The sequence below is a fragment of the Psittacula echo genome (genome assembly GCF_963264785.1).
Source record: "Psittacula echo genome assembly, chromosome: 1".
NCBI classification, from domain to species: domain Eukaryota; kingdom Metazoa; phylum Chordata; class Aves; order Psittaciformes; family Psittacidae; genus Psittacula; species Psittacula echo.
This window is the reverse complement of record NC_137735.1, coordinates 57547192-57570597: the sequence shown is the minus strand read 5'-3', so window position 1 is coordinate 57570597 and position 23406 is coordinate 57547192. Positions and strand designations below refer to the sequence as shown.

The 23406-nt window shown below is 39.0% G+C and overlaps 2 protein-coding genes across 2 annotated transcripts; both read right to left on the bottom strand.

The window, feature by feature from the left end:
- Window positions 1-857: 857 nt before the first annotated feature.
- On the bottom strand, window positions 858-11784 carry RRH (retinal pigment epithelium-derived rhodopsin homolog; the record flags this gene model as incomplete). Its single annotated transcript, XM_080632685.1, has 7 exons — window positions 858-963; window positions 1872-2050; window positions 4100-4268; window positions 4618-4771; window positions 5464-5563; window positions 7366-7556; window positions 11679-11784. The coding sequence occupies 7 exons, from the start codon at window positions 11782-11784 to the stop codon at window positions 858-860; spliced, it is 1005 nt and encodes a 334-aa protein (XP_080488811.1).
- Window positions 11785-17555: 5771 nt separating this feature from the next.
- Window positions 17556-22813, bottom strand: GAR1 (GAR1 ribonucleoprotein). The gene is made up of 7 exons (XM_080632415.1): window positions 22754-22813; window positions 21869-22077; window positions 21634-21788; window positions 20145-20204; window positions 19630-19765; window positions 18587-18709; window positions 17556-18229 (listed from the first exon to the last, which is right to left on the bottom strand). Exons 2-7 carry the CDS (start codon window positions 22062-22064, stop codon window positions 18216-18218), a joined length of 684 nt encoding a protein of 227 aa, XP_080488541.1. The 5' UTR covers window positions 22065-22077; window positions 22754-22813; the 3' UTR covers window positions 17556-18215.
- Between the last annotated feature and the right edge of the window lie 593 nt (window positions 22814-23406).

Below are 23406 nucleotides of genomic sequence, written 5' to 3'. Positions count from 1 at the left end.
TCCATCCTGAATAAATCACCTCACCAAAGGTATTTTTTGAAAACTACACAACAGACCTCTATAACCATGAGATTGACTTAGAAATTATGAGAAATGACTATAAATATTTATTCAGTTTTATATGCCTCCCAAATGCCAAGATTGAGGGTACAGTTTATCTCATTTTCAGGATTTGCTGTGCAGTCACAAGCACTAGAAACTTACTAAAGAGTTTCTATTACTATTACTAAAACAAAAGCTGTCTTTCTTGCAAATTCATTTGGTTGTGTAAGCAAAAACTTTAAAAATACATTAAAATATCCCAAAACTCCTTAAAAATCCTAAAAGCTGGTAACAAGGTCTATTGGGTTTGGCTAGATATTTCGATAACATATTCACAGAAACAGAACTCTGCAAAGCATACCAACATGGACACCTGCTATAGAAATATATTCACACAGGGAGAATCCAGAATATTTCAAGTCTGGAAAACTTTCAAGGGAAGATGAGGAAAAGTAATTCATGAAAGGAATTATAGGAGCAAAATCCATGCTATTGATTTTAAGCACTTCCTGCTTCAGGCTTTCCTTGCCCTTGTGTCACCTTGTCCACACTGTAAGAGTCAGTGACCACTTCACTACCCCTTTTTGTTTGGGACAGACATATTGGGCCAATAAACCGCATTCTCAAAACCTAAGGTCTTAATGGGTTTTGTCTTTTTGCCTTCTTAACCTATCTAAACAGATTATTGCGATTAACAGAAACAGCTGTCTGGGGCAGATTATTATTCCAAAAGATTAATCTTCCGAAACATTAATTAGCTTTAACTGAGATTTCACTCCTTTCCATTTAACTTATGCATGCAAATGACACTAGTTCTACGATGTCAGTGCACTTTGTGATACACTCATGGGCAAGGCGTTGTTTATAGTTATCTCTTGTCTTGTCTGACATCGCACCATTGCCAAGATTGCTCTCCGAAACCTGCAAAGGCAAGAAAGGGAAAGCAGAAAGATCATTAGCTGGAGAACCAAATACCAAGAAACCTTGGGTAAGCTGACCTTAAGTATTACAACAGTTTTCAACTTCAGTAAAGCTTACTTAATAAAAAAATGGTGTATTTGGAATTTGAGAGGATCTGAGCCTTTTTTAGTTCCATGTACATGAATAACTCAGTTAAGTTTCTTCTACAACAGGCATCACAGCAGGTTGTGCTTATCCCAGGACAGGGTATAGCCATGACAAAGATGAACTTACAGAACAGTGAAAAAGATAGATTTTTTCAGCAATATCAGGTAAGTTCACTTAGACAGAGATCACAGGCTCTGCTTCTAGATTGGTAGTAGAGAAAGGAAGGATGCTTCCTTGCAAAACCCAGTTCTCAGTCAGAGGCGCTGGCTTGGTTAAAGCATTTGATATGATTGCTCAAAACAGATGAATAGGCTTAGCTTATTTACTTTAACAGTAAGTGTCAACCCATCCTAATCAGTCAGAATATGACACAGCCCAAATCAAGCAAAGAAATCTACAGAATTTACATGTCACCAAGCCGCCAAGCATTTTGGTCACAGTTATTAAAGCCAGTTTACTGCTGATGTAACACAAAATCCAGAAGTCCCTTTGAGAAGCCACAAAGGGACTTTCAAAACTGTCTTACAAAAGCTGTGTTGATGTGTTTTCAAAAATCTTTATCAATTTAGTGTATTCTGATGATGATCAAAACAATTTCTTTTAGAGTTTCCTGTCCAAAAGGTCATCTTTGTTAAATCATCAGTGGTTTACCCTTTGACCTCTTTGCTACTCAGTTTGCCATATTTTTCAGATGGTCCTGCTATAGTTAGATGATTAGCTAAAATTATCAAGTAGATTGGTATTAAATTAGAAACACTTACTTTTTGTTTGCAACAACATAAATGCAGGGATTATAAAATGTGGAAGATTTTGCAAATAAAGGAGCTATGATGGCCATTGCAGGAGAAATTTTCTTTGGGTCTCCAAAGGAAGACCACAAACACACAATAGAATATGGAGACCATGCCACCAAGAACATTACAATCATCACAACAGACATCTGTAAAAGAAGAGCAACAGATTCATAACCAGTACTACCTGAAGATAAAGACCTTATAACCTAACCTCAAAGACACATGCACCTGCGTGAAAATAGAGCTATGCAGAACCAAATAGCAACATGTAAACAAGCACACCTGACAAATTTTGACAGGTTATAATGAAATCTCACTTTGGGGATTTAATAGCACATCACACTGTCATGTATTTTGGCATGCTGTGACTTCATTGTGTACAATCTTCCTTCACAGTCAGCACTATTTGTTATGCTAAATCTCTCCAGCAGAAGTTTCAATGACCAGAGAAGACTTCACGCGTGAATTATGATCACCATAACAGATCACTTTAGGATGCTATTACAAATAATAAATATGAACAGAGAGTAAAATCTAAACCAAATGTTTCATAAAGATGTTAAAAAATAAAACTATTTAATAAGGTTTAACTGTGGTACAATAGAATTAAAGAAAGTAAATGTTCTTGGATACAAAGGCTCTGTCCATATACTTATGGAACCCAGAAGTGTCTGGTTGATTTAATGAAGTATGATAGCCATGTTCAAGCATCACGCTGAGCAGCTATCTGAGCAGTTACGTCTTCTCTGCCTGCCTGTCAGAGAGAACAGTGTGGGCATGTGGGGCTCATACCCCAGAAGACTCCACACCCCAGCTAGAAATGAACAGCAAAAAAAATGAGGGTAGTGGAAGGTTAGGAGAGGAATCAGCTGGGACAGACCTCTCTGGTTTTTGTCAGGGACATGAACCAGTAATTGACACTGGAATGAAAATGTCAAACTAATCAAGATGACAAAACAAATAACTAAATAAACAAACAAACCTGCAGGGTTCTTTGTATATATAGGATTCCCTAGTGGTGTTTACCTATAGCCTTAGTCAGTCTTTTTGTGAGGAACAAAATGAGAAACAAGAAATAAATGGCTACTTTGTATGACCTCTTCTAGAGCACAACCAATAAACAAACAGTGACCCTTTCCACGGAAGATTGCTGTTTAAATGCAAATGTAACACATATCAATAATAATGTAAAGAAGCTTAAAGACGCTAGTTGTTGAAAAAGCAAGCAGTCCAGTTCCAAAAAATAAACTCCAAAGATTCAATCCTTTTATTTTTTTCCAAAATATAACTTGGTATCTTCAACTGCAAAACAGTAAAAATATATTTTCTTCACAAATACGACCCTAAATTTATAGCTGAATCCTCAGCTTTAAGCATTGTGAAAGTTTTTCAGAAGAGCAAAATGCTCAGATTATTATTTGTAGGTAAAAGTACTATTTTTCACAATTTAGCAATGATAAATTTCTCCAAGGAATGTTAAGTTTGCATTGATAAGTAATTCAAAAGCATAGGTACACACTTGTCTGTCCAATTCTCTCTCACTTATCATGTCCAGCTATAAATCACATCTTTACACAAAAGCAAAGGAGCTAGTGAATTTCAAGCTTTCTCAAGGACTTTTACACATTAAAAGAATGTCAGCCTTCCAGGAAGGATATATTATTTTATGCCATAACTCACATTTGCTACTGTTTACATAAGAGATAAGCTTAACAGACTGAAAAGAACAAGGGATCAGAATCACACATTTTGGGAGCTTGGAAATGTACTTTTATTTCTAGGCCATGAGTTCAAATCAGAGTTGACCACTCCATTTCAGACCAGATACCCGTATGTAAATAGCAGAAAGCCTAAGGACTCTACAGACACAAAGAGTAAAGACCTCCTAGGATGGACACCTCTGAGGTGTATTTCTATGTAATGACAGAAGGGTAGAGGCAAGGAAAATTCAGATTGTTCCCAGGCTTCAAAGTAGCTATTCATCTGGAAAGAGTATTAGGCCAAAAGTAAAGAATATAGTGTTATAAGTCAAGCCAAGAGTTTTCACCTAGGCTGGATTTCAGTGATATTTAGTACAAAAGGAAAAGGGCAAATGTAGGAAACAGAAATGCTTAAAAGGCTGCAATGTTCCTTTGACCCCAGGATTTAATGCTAAAGAACATGCTTAAAACAAAACATGCCCAAATTTACTATACCTTTGTCACATCTACTTGATCAGACCAATCTATGTTGATGCTCTCCAAGCAGTTACTCCTGGCATATTGTTTCATTGCCCGGGAAACATTGTAATAACAGTAAAACATGACTGTTAAGGGTACAACAAAATTAACAGCAATTACACTCATTGTGTAGGAAACAAAGGACCTGATAAAACAGAAAAAACAAAACACAGGAACTTACAAATAGCCATTCAGTAAAAGTTACTATTTTGATTAGATTATGAAATATTAAAACAAGCTTTTAAAGAATTAGGAAAACTTTCTTTAGCTTTGATTTTCTTATTAGCACCTATAAATCTTGCAGTTTTCAAGCATAGCTCAATTCCTGTATTTTTTCTAGACTTGCTCTATATTATTTCCATAGTTTTAAAATTATTATTATAAATTACACTTCATACTTCCGAAAGGAGTTATGCTCAGCGAGTGGTGAATTAAATAAGCTTAGCCTTCAATGAGACAGCAAATTGAAAAGAAAGGGTGAAGGGAAATCTTACGCATCATTTTTCCTCCAATTTACTGTGCATGTTGCTCCAGTCGGATCCGGGGCATAGCTAGCCCAGCCTACAGTAGGCATGGAAGCCCAGAAGACTGCATTTATCCAAGCAGCAAGGATTAGAGTGGCATAGCTACGGGTAGTCATTCTTCTCCCTGTGGCCAAGCACATAGAGTCACAAACGACTGTCATCTTTTGCTTCTTTCTATAATTGAACTGCAACAAGTGGCTTCCAGCAAGCACATACTAGATGAATAATGATCCTCTCAAAGGCCTACACCCCCAAACACTGCAGCATGCCGTTTCATACCACTGAACTTTTAACTCCACCTAAATACCATCACCCACTACAATTCACATCATACAGGCAATACCTGATCCTAACTCCGTGTCAAAAAGCTTTTTATGCAACAGTGCATTCAAGTACATACTTGCACGACTGCAGGGGCAGGAATTAACTGTGACAATACAGCTGTAACAGAGAGGAGAGAAAAACATCCAGTTCAGTGCTAACACAACAGCAGAAGCAAACACCTGCTTCAAAACCTCTCACAGCTAGAGGCTTTTCCTGTGCTTCTGTATATAGATATTGTCCTCCAAAGACTGCAAACAACCATGAAAATACAACTTATAAACAGAATAACAGCCTAATCGTGAAAAATTCACTTTCTCCAGCAGTACTATTCATGCCAACTAGATAACTTACTTAACCAAGTACTGTAGGATCATGCCCTAAATTCAAATTATGCCCAGCACTGTGATTATGGAGTCATATATGAGAAAACAGTTAGACCCTTATTTCATAGAAGTTCAACAGTGAACATTTTTTTTACCGTAAGTACAGTACCTATATCAGGCCTGCAGATTGTCAGATAACGATCAACTGCAACAACAGTGAGCAAACCAATACTCGCCATCCCAAAAAAGATATTTAAGGCAGCATAGATCTGAAATTAAAACACACAAACAAATAAGCTTTTCCTGAGAAATCTGTCAAATGTACAAGTGCAAATTCATGGACTGAATCAAAGGCACTAATACATTACATTCAGGCTGTGTTCTCTTTCATAAACAAGGTACTGAAAGAACTAAATCAGTGCAGGCAATTTGGAGATGGCGCATTTAAAATTAAATGTTTCAAAAGCAACCTCCTTGTGTGTGCATCAGAAATCCTAAAAACAGAGTCTAAAAAGCAAAAAACCACCATACTTCAGTAAGTAAATTTTGAGATTCAGAGTCTGGAGGTTGGAGGGGTTCAATTCTTGGTTTTGGTGTAAATTGAAGGAAATCTGAACAGCATTTGACTCATCAAAAAGGTTATGGCTTCAGCAAATGTGAGGTCCTGAATTGTCACTCTTTCCTCTGCTGCATAATTACACTTATTTCACAGATGTGGTACACTGATTTTCCCCATCAGACTCCATTTTTATGTGTGTCAGATCTACTGCATGGAGTGACAGATGCTGCAATCCCAACATGCTCTAAATGCATCTGCCTCATCATCCCATGGGCAGTGCGACTGGGAAGGTTGTGTTAGCATTGGCACCCAAGAAACATAGCGCCCTGTGCCAGATTACATACCAACAGTGGTTATGATAGAACCACATGACATTCAACCATCTCAGTTCACAGGATTCGTTTGGTTTAGATTGATGGGAGTTGTGCGTCAAATGAACTCCCAAACCATTGGTACTGAGATTTCACATCAACTTCAACCCGCTACAAGACAGCCTAGATATAAAGATGTTAAGTGAGGCTTCCTGTCAAACAGTAACTGAATTTTGAACTTAAGTCAGGCAAGTGAACTCTGATTGTTATAAATACACATTATATAAAGGTCTGAAATGTGTATTGCTGCTAATATTTTTCTTGAGTCACATTTTCAGTATACACCTTTATATTACTACTTATTTTCATGGACACTGGAGATTTAAATCACAGTTCACAGCAAAGCGCACCATCTCTTTGCTGTGGAAGTATAATTTTTCAGTCAGACTATTTTTAAAAATAGACAGCTATTAAGGACAAGGGGTAATGGGTTAAAACTTAAACAGGGGAAGTTTAGATTGGATATAAGGAAGAAATTCTTTACTGAGAGGGTGGTGAGGCACTGGAATGGGTTGCCCAGGGAGGTTGTGAATGCTCCATCCTTGGCGGTGTTCAAGGCCAGGCTGGACAGAGCCTTCGGTGACATGGTTTAGTGTGAGGTGTCCCTGCCCATGGCAGGGGGGTTGGAACTAGATGATCTTAAGGTCCTTTCCAACCCTAACTCTTCTATGATTCTATTAAAACTAAGCTAAATCTTAGCCTTAGCCTTGCAGGCCTTAATTTTGGATATCCTAATAGAGCAATCCAAAAGAACATGTATTTGCCAAGCAGAACTCATTAAGATCTGTCAAACTCATAATCAAAACAGTAGTCACATCCAAAGTCTTTTCATTATCAAATAAGTCATCAAATGTGCATGTGTTACTATAACTTTCTTCAATTTGAGGATTTTGTTTCCTAAGTCTTCTTAAAGCAATTTTCAAATCTCTAGTTGATAAATATAATGTTACACTTTGAAAATCACACACAAAATCCTATATCCAGACATTGTTGACACAACAGAACATCAGCGTCAGGTCTAGAGTCAAACTTTGCATCTCCATCTTATCTCTTGAAAGAACTAATACGAGGTTGAGCTACTGCTTATTTCTCAGTTTGCTTTTAAGTGCTCAAAACTTTCTCTCTGACTTAATTGCAATACCTGGCATCCAGTATATCCAAATTTCCAGCTTCCATGCAGGTCTGAAGCAGCAGACATGGGGTAACCAATGCCACTAACACCAATGTCAGTAAAAGCCAAGTTGATAATAATTGCATTGGTTGCTGTCCGAAGCTCTTTGTATTTAACAAAGATGCCCAAAACAACAATATTACTGAAAATGCTTATCACTCCTGTAAAAACAGAAAAAGGGAAACTTTACAAAAGGTACCCACCAGCCAGTAATATACATGCAGAAGAAAATATAGCCTATTGGAATATCTATGTCCTAAGTAAATGATAATTTAAGTCAAGGGCAATTTTGTGAAGAAGATAGACACCTGACAAGCAGAGAAAAATTTTTCAAATTAGGCTCTTATCAATAAAATGGAGAATTCCAACACGTTCATCACAAACACAGCCATTAAAAAGATAACTTGTAAATAACAGGAGTTTGTGAGTTGTTCAGAGACCCCCTAGTTTGACATAGCTGTTACAGTGTCACTGAACCAAATACTAAACTTACAAATATTTGTATAGCCTGGGCACCTTAAATGCACAAGTGGAATTATTTTGTTAAAAGTCTAACAACAGACAACACATCATCCGTGGAAATGCCCCTTAGAGTTTTTCAGGGGTTTTGTTCCATGGGGTTTTTTTTGTTTGTTTTTAATTTTTATTTAAGAAGTTTCACCTATGAATCAAAACACTGTAGTTTTCATCATCACAGATTGGAGGCATAATTCTGTAAGGAGCTTGAGGCTGTCATGCTGAATGCAGACTTCCAAAAGCAGACCAACTTCCTTCACAGTCACTGCTGATCCTGCTCCAGTTTGCTGGCCATCACCTTCACTGATGGGATTTCTGCTTCTCTATTGGCTCTGCCAAAAACCTGACACACACACTTTAGCTTTTGTGACATGCCTCTGTGGAAAGGGCAATAAGGTTTGTAAGTATTATACAATGTTCTTTCATCTCTGTCACTGTCAATGGTGCAGCACAGAGTTAAAAGTCCCTAACATCAGTTTATAAGCAGATTATAAACATGCCGCAGTTCAAACAAAAACTTCAAACCAGCAGGGTTAGAAAACCTGAGGGCAAGAATCAGTTTCAAGCACTTCAGATGTACAGTTGAATTTTGAAGAAAATTCCTTCAAAGCATGAAAATTCTTCTAAATATGGGAAGTCCTGTGGACTCCATCCTTGGCAGTCCACAGGAACACAATAAATAGATTTATAAATAACAGCACACACCTCAGTGCATTGAACTAAGGCATTTCTAGGGTCAAATACACATCAGAAGTACCATCTGAACCACTATGTTCAGCAAGACATGACAGGTATGTAAAAGGGCATAAGGAAAGCCTTCTGTAACACACATAAAAATGTAACAAAGATGACACTTTAGGTAACAGACAATAAGGACAACACCAATTCTTCATCCTTTAAATGGAATTTCTCAATTTCATTTCTATAAATAGGTACCCTTTTTATTATACCTGAAACTCACACAGCAAGTTTCACTGCACCATTGTATTAACCAATACCAATCTCCTGCATCACAGAAACTCTCACAACAGATTCAGTAATCTAAAAATAAAATGTAGCAAAAATGTAATTAATTCTTGGTCATCTCTCTTTCCATTCTCTCTTTAAAACCACCAAGCATGTCTGCTCTCAAGTGCAAGTCTCCTGCCTCGTACAACTTTACATTACAGACGATGCTGGAGGTGCATAGCCACATAGATGTCATCAGCTATCATGTTCATATAGTCACACATTTCAGGAGGGTGATGCTATGAGGCCCTAAAATGCAAGAAAGAAAGGAGCTGTGGATCTGATCTGAAACCAATACACAGCAAAAGCACTTGCAGTGCCAGTTCTGTCGGCTTTCAAGTTGACAGGTAGTATGTCATCTCACAAAATAGAACTACCACTTTATAAAACAGCAGAGGCTCCCTAGAGGCATGCTTTAACAAATATTACAGCTACCAAGAATGAAATCAAAAATACAAAAGGGCTATAAACTTGTATCCTCAGGGTGAAGGAAAGATCCTGCTAGACACAGTTAAATCCTGTGCCTCAGAGCCCGGTCTTAGAGGGTAAGGAGTGCAGATTAAGCCCAAGACTTTCAGTAACCTGAAATCATCAACTGGGACAAACTCACGTGATTCAGATACAACACGTGGATGCTGCCACTTGGCCTGTGAAACATCTTAGGGTTTAGACAACTATTCCCACATTTCTTTAAATAAACTTTGTAGCTTTATGAAGTTGAAGATAAAAGCCTCATAACCTGATCAAGAGCAGAAGAATTTACTTTCCTCCTTCCCAGGGAAGCAATGAAAATGAAAGGCAGAACAAATGTAAAAAAAGCCCTAACGGATTTAAGCAATGCACATGTAGTAGCATCAAAACAATGAAGGTTAGGTCTGTGTATAAAGCAATTTACTTTTCCAGTTAGCATTTTAAAATTATACCAGAGCCTTTCACTATTGTAAGATGAAAGATGTCCATGAAGTAGTATTGCTTCCTGCAGCCTGAGTATCCTTGTGGTCATCACTAGAATTAATACACTAACCACTGTAGAGGGCAATACTCAACAATTACTTCATTCTCAGAAAATGAAGCAATTATTTGCAGAAGAATTCAAACCTTTTAAAAAGCAACATAATGATGAACACTGTACCTCTGCTTCAATCTTATTCTTAGACATCTGTTTATTAACACAGCTTAAATTTTCCAGAGGTGAGATCTGTGGTAGCAAGGCATTTGCAATGCAATTAATCACACTTTCAAAGATGTTATAGATCTTACTGTGAAAAACATTCCTCATTAAGAAAGCTACGTCCAACCTACAGGTGAGTTACTAGACTCCCGCAATTATAATAAGAGGAACACAAACAAACAAACAAACAAAAAGTAATCCAACTTTTTGCTTGCTTTCTAAAGACATTTAATTTCCTTGTAAGATTAAGGAAGAAGAGCTGGGTTGATTCTAGCTAATCCTATTGATCACCTATGACAGCTTTGACCCCAAACACCAAGCTATCTGAAAAGATAGCTATCTGAAAAGACCACCTTGTTGCATACAATCTAATCAATTTGAATTAAAATATAACAAATACCGTAGGTATCTGCAGCACGTAATAGATACAGTTACCTGCAAATACTGTGGTAGTACTGCAGAGTGTATCTAGCCTCCAGTACATGACCATAATACATCTCTACAGCTTCATAACAAGTCTACTTATTCTGTGTAGCTGTCCTACCAATTTCTCTAAAAAACTGCAATAGATTATTGCCTTTGCATTCAAAAATACTCTTTTACCAGAACATCACTTTGATACCACTACAAATAGATATGCTAAATAAAATGAGATCATCCGCAATACTATTTCATATAAACCTAAAGTCAATTAATATTTTAATGTATTTTAAAAGCTAATAATAGCATAGAAAATGTATGGTACAGCCTGTGGGAAAAAAAAAAAAAAAAAAAAAAAAGGTATTTATAAACTGATCTGATTTTCCATAATAAAGATATAGAAGGCCTATTTTTAAAGACAGTAAGTTTCAGGTTTTGGCCACATTGAATATTTCATTGCTATAGCTCTCAATGCTTAAAAAAAAAAACATTACTGAAGCAGCTAAGATTATAACAATGAGAAAGTTTTCAAGGGGAAGGGGGGTGGGGAGGAAATCAAACATAATTATTCAAGTTTAGCCAAAAGCCATTGCAGTCACAGGGAACGAACACGATGTCAAGCCTTTCAATGTGCTTTTTCTAACATGTGTCATTGGTGAAAAATACAGCTGCAACCAGAGTCTGCTCTTCTGTGATTAATGACCAGCTCCCTCCCTCTAAGTCACATTCCAACCCTTCCCCTTACATCCCCCTAACAGACACCCGCTCACATGCTCAGACTACACATATATTACCACAAACATGTGGCCCAGGAGAAATCTCAAGATAGCTTCAAGCACATCACAGAAAAATGCAAGATGTGACAGCTATGTCCTATTTTTATCCCTTTTGCAAGCTGGCAGAAATTAATTCTTACTCTCTTCTACAATTACATATCAGCAAAATATATTTTTCAACAAACAATGCTGCCTTCAAATATAGAGCAGAAAACTTAGATGTTTCTGCACACTTCAGTCAGCCTGCTAACATGTCAGTAAACTATGGAGAAAAGCCATCAGATATTTGTGCAATACAAAATGAAACACCATCTCTGTTACTATACAAAATGAACATTCAGAACTACAGTTGTATTTTAAACACTTATGCAACAATTTGCCAATACCCATACCTGCTGTGATTAAATAAGCTGCAACTACGTTGTGCTCAGTCTGTGTAAAGGCTGAATGAGCTTCATTGTCACTTTCCGAGGAATTGGATGAATCATTCCAATGCATTTTGAACAAAAGAGACTGTCGTCTACCCTCTGCAATAATTCATCAAGATGACAAAACGCTACAAAACCCTGTCAGGGAAATTCTTTCACTATTCAACAGACTCACTGAACAATTAAAAAAGGGGGGGTAGGAGGGAGTTCCCCCCCACCATCGACAGCCTCCAAGCACAATTTAATTGGACTAAAGTGCAAGGAAGTTTACACTCCCAGTCTATGCAGGAGATTGTTAATTAAAACAAAGAGCAGCACAGATCTGAGAACGTTTCCAACAGTATGCTTAAACTTCATTCTTACTGCTAAAGAGATTAACTGTCACATGCTCCCAAACTTTTTCCTTCAAACCTCTTGTGCAATGCTTCAGAAACCTCAACGAAAATTGAATCAGGTCAGTTGGTTGTCAGCCTGCCTTGGAATTAACTCTCATCATCACAGCAAATACACAAAACTATAGCACAGCATAAAGACACAATATTGACTTTTTTTAAAAGCAGATACACTCACTCTAAATCACATCCCTTCAAATCCTTAAAGACCTACCTCTTCAAGATTCTCAGCTTGATTTAAACTCTCAAGCTGACACAGACATAAGACAAACACAGTCTAATATTTTCCTGAAGTGAAGCATGACTTTCAGAAAATTCAGTTGCTACATTTCTAAAATAGCATGGTGTGTAGAAAACAGTTGTTAAATATGCCTTACCAGTCTGAACACTCTCCCTCTCCCACACACACAAATATAAGCTTACTTTGGGCAAATTTTCCAAAGCATGTTACTGGGCAGAAAATTATTATATATTTTCCAAAGCCTTGAGCAGCAGAAGCTTATGTTTTCTTCTTTTCAATGATGAGCAGCACACCAAAGTAAAGACCTTTTACAAAATCTTTCATAAATATTAGCTGAAATAAACCCTTGCCCAAACAGCTTATTTGCAGTATCAGTATAAGTAATCAAAGAAGGTGTTTCCCACCAGTTCCCCTTCATACAGTTTTTGTCTCCAGTTTTGAACTCATACTGGGTGTAAAAGTGACAAGGATGAGCAACCAGTAGTTCTTGAGTGGTACATGGCTCACAGGCAGCTCAAGCAAGTTCCCATACTAGGTCATGTCCTCTGGTTGCCAATAAGGATGTAGTGACACAGACAGTATTGAAGAATATGGCCATCACACAGAAAGGAAGTATACCTGAAGAGCTCTCCCTTCTCTAACCCATTAAATACTCATAGAGCATTCTCTCCCACTCCTCGGCTTTCTAAAACAGACATCCTGCATCTTTCATCCATCTGAATCTAAAGGTAAGAAAAGTTTGATACAAAACTTGTGCTGTCATGGCATTTAGTCATCATTACTACAGTTGATCACGTGTCACCATTCTAGCAGCAAACATTTCCTTTAATGCCACAGATCTACACTCGCAGTTCTCAGGGTACTTGTATTATTACAGTACTTTTCCTTTCAGAAAAGGATTAGGCAGGAACGAGGTGGGAGAGTTCTGAAAGGAAAGATGATCTGTTTGGCAATGAAGCCACTTCCCTAGTGCCTTGAAAGATAAAAGCGTAGTGATAATCTGATATTTTTGCTTTCCTCCCCTGAAACTTTGGCAAGATTTTCAAAAGCATCTCAGAGCTTACAATGCTGGATGTCTCATTAACGTAAAGCATTACTATTTTTGTTCAGACAGAATTCCAGACTTAAAGTAGCAGTTAATGAGACCTTACAGATTTTATACATACTTGTTGATTAAAACACAAGTTTCTATGATGTGCAGTCTATCCTACGTACCGCCACATTGTCTCCATCTCCTCTTCTCTTAAATTTGGCTAATTTTACAGCAATAAGAATTAAGAGAAAAAAGTCAAAATTACAGGCAGGCATTACTTGTCATTAACCTAATAATTAAGTTTTTTCTAGAACACTGCAGTTCATGTAACAAGCCAAGAAGATAAGGCAAGGAGTTTAATATTAAAGTATATAAATTATCCACAGTTTCCAAAATCCACAAGTTCTAAGACAGACAAAATATGGCTTACCACATTGCTTTTTAATACTGGCATAAGAAAAGAAAAATAAAATCCAAAACCTCAGGCAGTTTTTATCCTCCAATAACAGACAGCATTACTAGTGTCGGAGGGACATTTTATAACCTCAAATGATGCGTTACTTCCCACTTGTCCCAGATCAGTAGCAACAAAACACAATTTCTATATAAGTCATTCCTCAGTATTTAAGTATAGATATGGGGCAATGCAAAACTTATTACAGGGTTTATCAAGTTGTTTTTGGTTATGCGTAAAGTATATTTCAACCCACAAGTGATAAGAGTAGAGAAACTTACCGTTTGCATTAAGAACAATAAATCCCAAACCAAACCCTCTTTCCTATTTTCAGTGATAACCACATTAAAAACCCAAACCAAACCCTCCCATGTTTATTAAGCACATCACCACTAGAGGGCTCTATGAGGCAGAACGCCCTTTTAATTTTGTTTTCAGATGCAAATGGCTCAAACTCAGTGGAAAACAAGTAAGTATTTTTTCCTCCCTCACAGAGGCTTTTACTAGATTTAAACTGTTGATTAGAAAAGTTTGGATCTAAAGAGATTCTCAGCCGATTAAAGAAAGCACCCTGAAAAATATGCGATTCCATAAAGCTTTTTACTTGCCATACTTTATGCAGGAGCTATGCTTTTTGTTAGGACAACAGTTTCTTGCCAAGACAATCCTTTGTACAACTGCAAATAACTTTGCACCAGTATGTATGTGACTATCCAGCATGGCTTCAGGCAAACGTCCATAACTTCATGTCAGTGCTAGAGAATCCCTTCTGGTTTACAATAGCCAGTGCTGCAGACATACATTAAAATATCTCACTTATTTTCCGCACTTCATCAAATTTCTCCATCAAAGTAACAGAGCAACTCTATGAACTATATTGAACCAACCTACCCCAGCAACTACAGAAAACACAAGGATTAAAAACATCCCTCCAAATAGGAATGCAGAGGCTTTCTCCATGGGTAGTAATTTAAGCTTTACAATACACCTCCATGTATTACCCTCTGCTTCACAAGGATTTAGATCCTAGATCGAAAGATGCAAAACCAGAATTTTAGTTTGGCAAGGACAAAAGACACAAGGTCTTCAACAAACCTTTAAGCAATCTGACCCTAGTGATTAAGCAGCTGCCATTTCCAGATCAGCTGGAAGTCAGACCCTATGCCTGGGTCAAATATTGCAGTGGCTAACACATTCACTTGCAACAGCCTTTTGAAAACAGGACTTGGTTGTTGAATACTCTGTTTCTGCCAACACTGAGCACACATAGACACTGGCAAGTGGACAAGGAGACAGGTAGGTGCTGTGTAGTGGGGTGCTCTGAGGCCTGCCTTCTTCCTAAGCTTCAGAGTATTGCAGGACAGCAACAAACTCATGCTCCTGGAGCAGTGGGAAGTGAGGAGCTCTTCAGGTGGCCCAGCTATTTGCCCCAAAGGCTGCCAGTGAGGGGAAACACAGGGAACACCAAACTGTCATTGAAAGCCCAAACTGCCACCAACACCTTTCCCCATCCTCTTCAGTACAGACTGCACTGTGACTTTTTTTCCCCCCAGACACTACGGCTACTTGAAACTTCCCATTTCTGCCAACATACATATTTCTGTCAAGGTACTGGTGAGCCCATCATTTCTATTCTCTGCAGAAAAAGCCTAGGATATCTGTCAGCACATATATAACACTCAAACACTTTACTTAGTAGGACTGGGAGCACAGAATTGGATAGGAACTGAATAAAAAATTTAAGACAGAGAGGAAGGAGTCATATAAAATTGTGAACCTGTATTAGTTCATCGCAGCATCCCACTGCACACAAAACATGCCTTAATTTTTTTAAAGTACTGAATTTTCATCTGTTACAGTTAGCAGCTACTTGCATTAGGAGGACAGGGTCATGCCACGGCACATAGAAAACAAGGCAGAACAGGGACCAGAGACTGGACAGGCCTTGCCACAACCAAACATGATCCTTCCCCATTATGGGGAAGCTCATTTCACACCCAATCACTATAGACACTTTTCCATTACCATCTGGATGTCCTACAACCTCCACAAAGATCTAAGATTATAAACTACTTCTGGATATTTGTGTTAATCCCATCCAACATTGTTTGTATGCACAGGGCATGCCATAATGCTCCTCATGCATTTCTCAGCTGGGGCTGCAATCCAGTTCCCTATAAGCAAGTCTGATCCTCTCTCCGGAGTAGCAATGGATATTGCTCTTTAAACCCTCTGCAGAGATACGTAGAAGTCTTTGCTTTGGCCTTGCAACAGCTTAGGCTGACTCACTGCTCCCTCTGCTGTGAGATTCGAAGCATACACTTCTTGTCCAAGGCTGAAAGATGGTCCTTCATGCAATTGAAAAGTCAGCTGTCACACCATGGAATTCAAAAGTGATGACACTCGTCTTCTGATATCCTGGGAAAAAGGATGTCCCTAAAGCACGCCATCAAAATAGCAAAGCAGAACATGAATTTGGGTGTAGGACTGAGCACCATGTTTTGTTAGTCTTACACAGCCAGAAGAGTAAGCAAAGATCTAAGTCAGCTTCAGCTATCTGCAGCTAGCTACTGAAGCATCAGTGCAGAGCATCCTCAGCACAGCAGAGGATGCAAGTACAACTATCACAAAAGTAGTGACAATTCCAGCTTCACTGCAGGTTGGCATTGTTCAACTGCAAGTTGGTATGCCAGAGATGCAATAGGATTTTGTCTATAATACCTTAAGTCAGAGCCCAAGTCACTTAGGCCTAGCAATACATGGCAACAAAAGTCTAAACATTTCCAGAGGTCTTGATTTAAACTGACCTGGTTGAAGTCAAGTCTGTAGCAATACCAGGAATGTGATCAGTATCCCTCAATTCCTGATTGTGCTGTGGTTGAACAGTAGGCTCAGTTTCACCTCACAAAAAACAGACCTAGCAGAAATCTGTGTTTCAGGTTTTTTTCAAGCTGGTAACATTTTTATCTACTACCCTATGCAACATCTGTTCAGACTTCATTGAATTCTTGAACATTTGCATTGCTACTTCACATCAAGTTTTGTTCCAGAGACTATTCAAACTAACAGTCGCATTTCTTAAAATGACCAATAACTGGCCAGTCCTGGTTCTGACAAATTACCTGTTTGTTTTTTATTAAGCAGAAGGCTAACATAACTCGTCTGCCTGTTACTGCATTCATTAAAAAGTGTAACAGTACAATGAATTCTGAAATCTACTACTTTCCACAAGATGTTGAAAATACCGTCATGTAGATTATTCTACAGACCCCTTTTCAGAAGTGCTTGATATAAGAGTGTGAATGGACTCCTGGCTCTGTATAAAATCCAGGGAGATTCTACTTTCCTATTCTTATTTCATTTCCAAAGTTGAAAGAGTAGAAAAGAACTTTCTTCTCTTCCACCATTCAGAGACAGTTACTAGCTTTTCAGGAGTTCTCATAATGCATCCAATTAAAGAGACCAGATCCGTGCAGACTTTTTCATGCCTTTTTTAAGCAAGGCTTAACCAAAATCACTGTGTGCAGAGGACCCCTACGATGGGCTATCTAATCTTAGACCTGTGCAAGCTCAGAGCACCAAAGAGGTGCAGTGCCAGGACATCAAAGCCTTAGGAGAAACAGGCTAAGGGGGAGGTGGGACCAGTTAAAAACCCTCAGCAATTTTAATATCCATGCAATTAGATACAATTAGGTGAATTAATAGTACTAACCTTGTCTTATTCGTTAGACAGCAACTTTTAAGAAGATGTCTTAATGTGTTTGGCTTTCATTGATATTTACACAGAAAAATCCACAAAATATCCTTTACTATCTTCCTTTCCTTTTACACATAACTACATATAAACAAATTTTGACAACACAAAATTTTGAAGTTTAGTTTGTAAAAAAAGGTTCAAAAAGGTTGCTTAAAAGGCATGTCCACTTTACAGCAATACAGAAGATTCAATATAAAAAAAGAGGATGAGAACTAGGGATCAGTCACACACAGGTAACAGGTTCATATTGATGAATGTGCATGTAGTGAACCTGCAAGGTGTTTTCAAAAAACATTTCAACTGATTGCTTACTCCAAACTCCAACATGAAGTAAAGCATTGACTACATTACTCCTCAGAAACAAGCAGTTTAAGGATAACATTGAATCCTGGCTTAGTTAAAAAAGTTCAAGTATATTCTGAAGAGTCTTCAGTTCTTTGCCTGGAGCTATGCTCTCCTCACGTGTTGATCAACAGTCATTGAGTGTAAAAATAACTGCTATTTTACAGCTTCAAGTTCTTCATAAAAAGAACTTTTTCAGGGTTCTTTAGAGAGTTTTTTCCTTGTTCTTCACTTATGTAGATGATGTGGTAAGACAGTGAGGAGACATTCGTGGCTCCATGTTTAATATCCTCTTCCTATTTTAGAAGGGAAGAGAAAGAGAACAAACAATTCACATCTTAGACATGATGCATTTAAAGCAAATAAATTATACACATAACACTAAATGAGTTGACAGAATAAAATAACAGAACATTATCTGTTGTCATAGTCCTTTTTGAATGCAAAACAACTAACATGGTCTTATACACACATCAAAAATGCATCAAATGCTGTGCTTCAGTTTAAGCTAGCTACTGTGATGCCCAGAAACGTTTTATATAGAACTATAAACATCTGTAAGAGATTAAAAATACAACATCCTGTTTAATATTTTAAAGCGTTAGAAATCAGGAGCTATTCTTACTACTGAAACGTAAAAACCACACACTCACCCCGAAAGCCTCCTCCACCACCTCTTCCTCCTCTGAATCCTCCACCTCTTCCTCCTCCTCCACCTCTTCCTCCTCTGAACCCTCCTCCTCCTCTTCCTCCACCTCTTCCTCCTCCAAATCCTCCTAGACATAGGAAAGAAATTATACTTTGAAGAGCATATAAATTCTTTGTTAAGCATAACTTATTTCATTCACATCTTCTGAAAGCAAAAGCACAACAACAAGAAAAAACAAACTGTCAATTGCTGGACAGTTACCAGGTCAATTACTGGTACTTTGTCTCTTCGAGGGACCATCTGCAGCATCTTAGGTATTGTGTAGTATCTGGTGTACCATGTCCAAAATACTCCAGACACTAACAAAACTTTTCTTTCGTAAAAGAAAAAAAGTAATCACAACTATTCATTAATAATTATTAACTAAAACTCAACAGAACATTAAAAGAAACAAACAAAACCAAATTTGAGACACTTGTGCCTTGCTGCACAGGGGCAGAGTAGAGAGAAGATGCAAGACACTGTGATGTAAGAAAAAGTTAACTTCAGCTTTAATTGAGGAGTACATTGCAAATAATCTACAAAAAGCAAAGAAGAATGAAATCTAACAGGTCATTCACCTCTCTCTCAAACAATGCATTTCAAGTATTTGTCCAAACGAGAACATACTACAAATACAGATTTCGCTGACAATTTTGAGTGTTTATTATACACAACCTTTAACCACAAGTTTGCTCAGCAGCCACACTTTCTGTCTTTGTTACATATTAGCATAACTCTCCTCCCCGTGCTTTGGAGCTACAGAAGCCTAGGTCTTGCCATTGGAAGGGCATCGCTGTCTCTTCCATTGAGTCAAACAGGAATATGAGTAACATTTTTCTTTGCAATACTACTGTTGATATTCAAGTATTCAACTGCAGCTTTACAAAGACATACACCCCTCCCCCAAAAAAAAAAAAAGGCAAAAAAACCAAAAGAAACCCAAACAACTCACCCCACAACAAAAAAAATCCCAGCATTCTGCAGCTTCCATTCTTAAGACCTTACCTCTGCCACCACCTCTTCCTCCTCCACGTCCACCACCACGTCCTCCTCTACCACCTCCTCTGGGAGCACCTTTTTCTCCAGGTGGCCTTGGCAAAAATCTCTGAAGCGGTAGTAGCTTTGCTGGGTCAATGTAAAACTGTAGGAAGACAGTTCCATTAGACTTTGAAAATACCAATACTAAAGAACACACTGATATCTCCCTTTACAAATACCCACAATTTGGTCTTAACTTTTTATGTCAAATTTTCCTCTGCAAACAGCCAAATAAAGAAAGAACACAAGAAGAGAATCACAGTGTTATAAAGGCATTAAAATATAGATGATATTTGCATGAGTTTCATTTGTAACATCTTCGGTTTTTTGCAGGACAGGGAGAAGAAAGAAAAAGAAATTTATGTTTACAAAGAACAACTATATTTCAATAAAAGCTTAATAAAGTTTTCATTATCTTGTGAAAGAGTAGATTTATCTAACTGATGACATAAAATAGCATTCTGTTACCGAGATTGGCTAACCTTTTGCATTTTTTTAAACGAAGAGGCTTTCATATTCTCAGATAGTTTCACTGAAAAATACTGTTAGTTTCTTTAAGGAAAGTAACAGGGAAAAAAAATGAAATTATTATTTTGATTGGCACATTCAGACATTTTCTAAATTAGTATTTTGTAAATGAAGCTAAACATCACCACTAAAAATGAAAAATTAAAATTCAGGAGAAAATACCTGCAATTTTTCTGAGAACTTTTTCACAATTACAAAAACAGTATGTTGTGGTAAAACCATTTTTATCTTCCATGATTAAGGCATAAGGAAGAACATATCAGTGCAAAGAGTACATAAAAACAGAATTGTAAAGAGGCAAATCTGTATAGTGAGCAACAACCCAGGGTGACCTCAAGGCTCATGCTGCAGGGACTCTGCTAGTGCTGCTGCTGCTGCTGGGTGGTACGACTGCCAGGCTGTGGAAAGATAAGTCAGCAGGGACTGCTGGAGCAACTACATACCCAGCCTCATCCCAGTGAGGTTACAGACACTCTGTAACCCCATGTGTAGTCTTGTATGAAGCTCTTTAGCACTCCAGCACCCAAAGACTTTGGTATGCGGTTCCTAAGATTGAAAGAGCTGCTGGCCAACTCTTCTTAGTTAAAACTCAAGATTAAATGGAGAAGCAAGGAGTTACTGCAAAATTGAGTAATGCATTTTCGCAATGTTATTGCAGAAAGAAAACAAATCTCTGAAATCCAAATAATTTCCATACAAAAAGTAAATCTGCAACTTAATACATTCAGAGAGCAAGTGATTTAAACCTGTACATTTTTACTTCTCACTTACTGTGGCAGAGGAAAATGCATGCATCTAAGTTACTGATACTCACCCAACACAGGCTAAGCCTTACTGACGTGTTACAGGGTTATGCCTCGCTGTCCCACTTTTGTCATGAATTCTGTCAATCTAGCAATGACAACAGGGTAGACCGAGTGACTCTATCTCAGCAAGCCTGCTTTGCAAGAGGACATCCCAGCACAAGCTCACCTTTACTGGCAGTTTAAGTAAGAAGCTCGACAATGAGCAATAGAACACTCTAGCACAAACTCACCTTTATAATTAAGTAATAAGCTGAAGCATGAGCAAGGTCCCCTAATGCACAAAACCACCCCCAGTCCCTTGATCCAACTCTGTTACAGGTGAGTAAGATACAGAAGAAAAGTTGTTGCCACGTAGGAAGAAGAAACATCCTGAATCACAATGGATCCAAAAGACATCTGCCAGTACTGGTAATGACTGATATAAGATACTCTATCATACTGAAAAAGCTTTACGATAGGCACCTAATGTACATGAGGCACCTACTGACACCAACAGTTGCAGCTAGACTTGTGACTGTTCACATCTGACTGGTAGCCAAGCTTTCAACTATTTTTAAATCCTATAGAAATTCCATTTAATAACCAATTAGCCTTTTAAAAACAAATATTGTACATCACACATTTTTTTGAAGGATACAAAATCCCTCAGCTGTCCGAAGATTTCATCCACTTTGCCAATCTGTTCCTTATTATCCAGGTACACGGGAGCATTGAAATAAGGCACCTTGTTTTCTTCTGTTTTACATTTACAAACAATGTCATCTTCACACGGATGCATGAACTCTCCCAGTACTGAAATAAAGAACAGACAAGCTAAAGATCTGGAGCAGCCATTCTAAAGTAAATAAGCACAGCCTTTCAATGTAACTTACAAACTACACTTTCCGGAGGACCCTGGTCATATCCGCCTCTGTTGAAGCCTCCTCGTCCACCTCCCCGTCCAAAGCCACCTCGTCCACCACGATTAAAGCCACCTCTGTCACCACCACCACCTCCTCCACCTCGATTGAAGCCACCTCCTCTTCCTCCTCCTCTTCCTCCTCCACCTCCTCTTCCACGAAAAGACATTCTCTGCTACCTCCTAAATTGTGACAAAAAACAGCTGTTTAAGAGATAAAAAAATACTTCAATTGTGTTTTGCTGTACAAATTAAAGTCTCCTGAAAGCCTGTTTGTTAATGTAATAGTTAGACCTTTCAGTCCTCAACAAAAACACTAAAGCGCATGAAAAACCTAGCTTACACCAAGCTTACGCTGCAATGCCTACCGGTAAAAACTGACCAGCAGCGACAGCGTGCTTTTCAATCATACAGGGTCTGAGTGGCCGAGGGCTGAACGCGACAGTCCACAGCCCCGGAGCAGACAGCAACTCTCCAGCCCCAGCCCTGCGACGGAGCGGTACAACCCCTGGCAGTGCTCAAGGCCAGGTTGGACGGGGCTCGGAGCAACCTGGTCTAGTGGAAGGTGTCTCTGCCCATAGCAGGGGGGGTTGGAATTGGATGATTTTAAGATCCTAACCCAAACCATTCTAAGATTCTATGATCACGATATGCACCCACAGCACCTCACGGGCCCGCGGGGCACCTCCTGCGGCCTGCGTACGGGGATGCCAATGCAGGAACATGGTGAAGGGGCTCCCGCCCGCAACCGGACGCAGCCCGCCCCTCAGTGCTGCGGCGCAAGAGAGGGGCTGAGGAACGCCCAACGGCCGCTTTGTCCCGCGTGGCTTCTCCCCTCTCCCTCCCGCTCCTGCCGTACCTCCACGTGCACGCCAGCCCCGCCACTTCCTCTAATAGCGCACACCACCACCAGGAGACTACCCACACCGCCGTAAACGAGGCTGACTGCCGTAAATGAAGCTGCCTCTCTGAGCGACACCGTCGCAAAAGGTACGCAAAGTTGGTCATCCTGCCGAGTGGGCAGCCGCTGTGGCGGGAGGCTGGTTCGGCCGTGGCGGTGTGCGCCCGGCTCCGCTCGCGTGTGCGGATTCCCCATATACAGGGTGCTCAGAGCCGCCTCGCAATGGCGCGGCTTCCCCCCGCCTGTGGAGACTCGGCTCTTACACGGCGTTTATCAAAGCCCACCGGCGCGGACGAGCGAGAGCCGCTGCCTGTGAGCCTTTGCGGGCTATGCAGGGACATAGGAGGGGACTTCGGTCCTGCTGGCTTTAACCAGTGTCCTGGAAACCGACTGTCAGAAGAGTACTTTAAGTGTTTATCCAGTACTTGAAAATTCCCGATATGAATCGTGTAATAGGAGCTTATCGTATGAGTTTGTCAGTATTACATGGATGTGTTTCCACGTAGATTAAAACATCTCTCTCTTATATAAAAAACCACATTTATCTTTTACAATAATCACAGAATGGTTTGGGTTGCAAGGGACCTTAAAGCTAGTTCCAACCCCCTGCC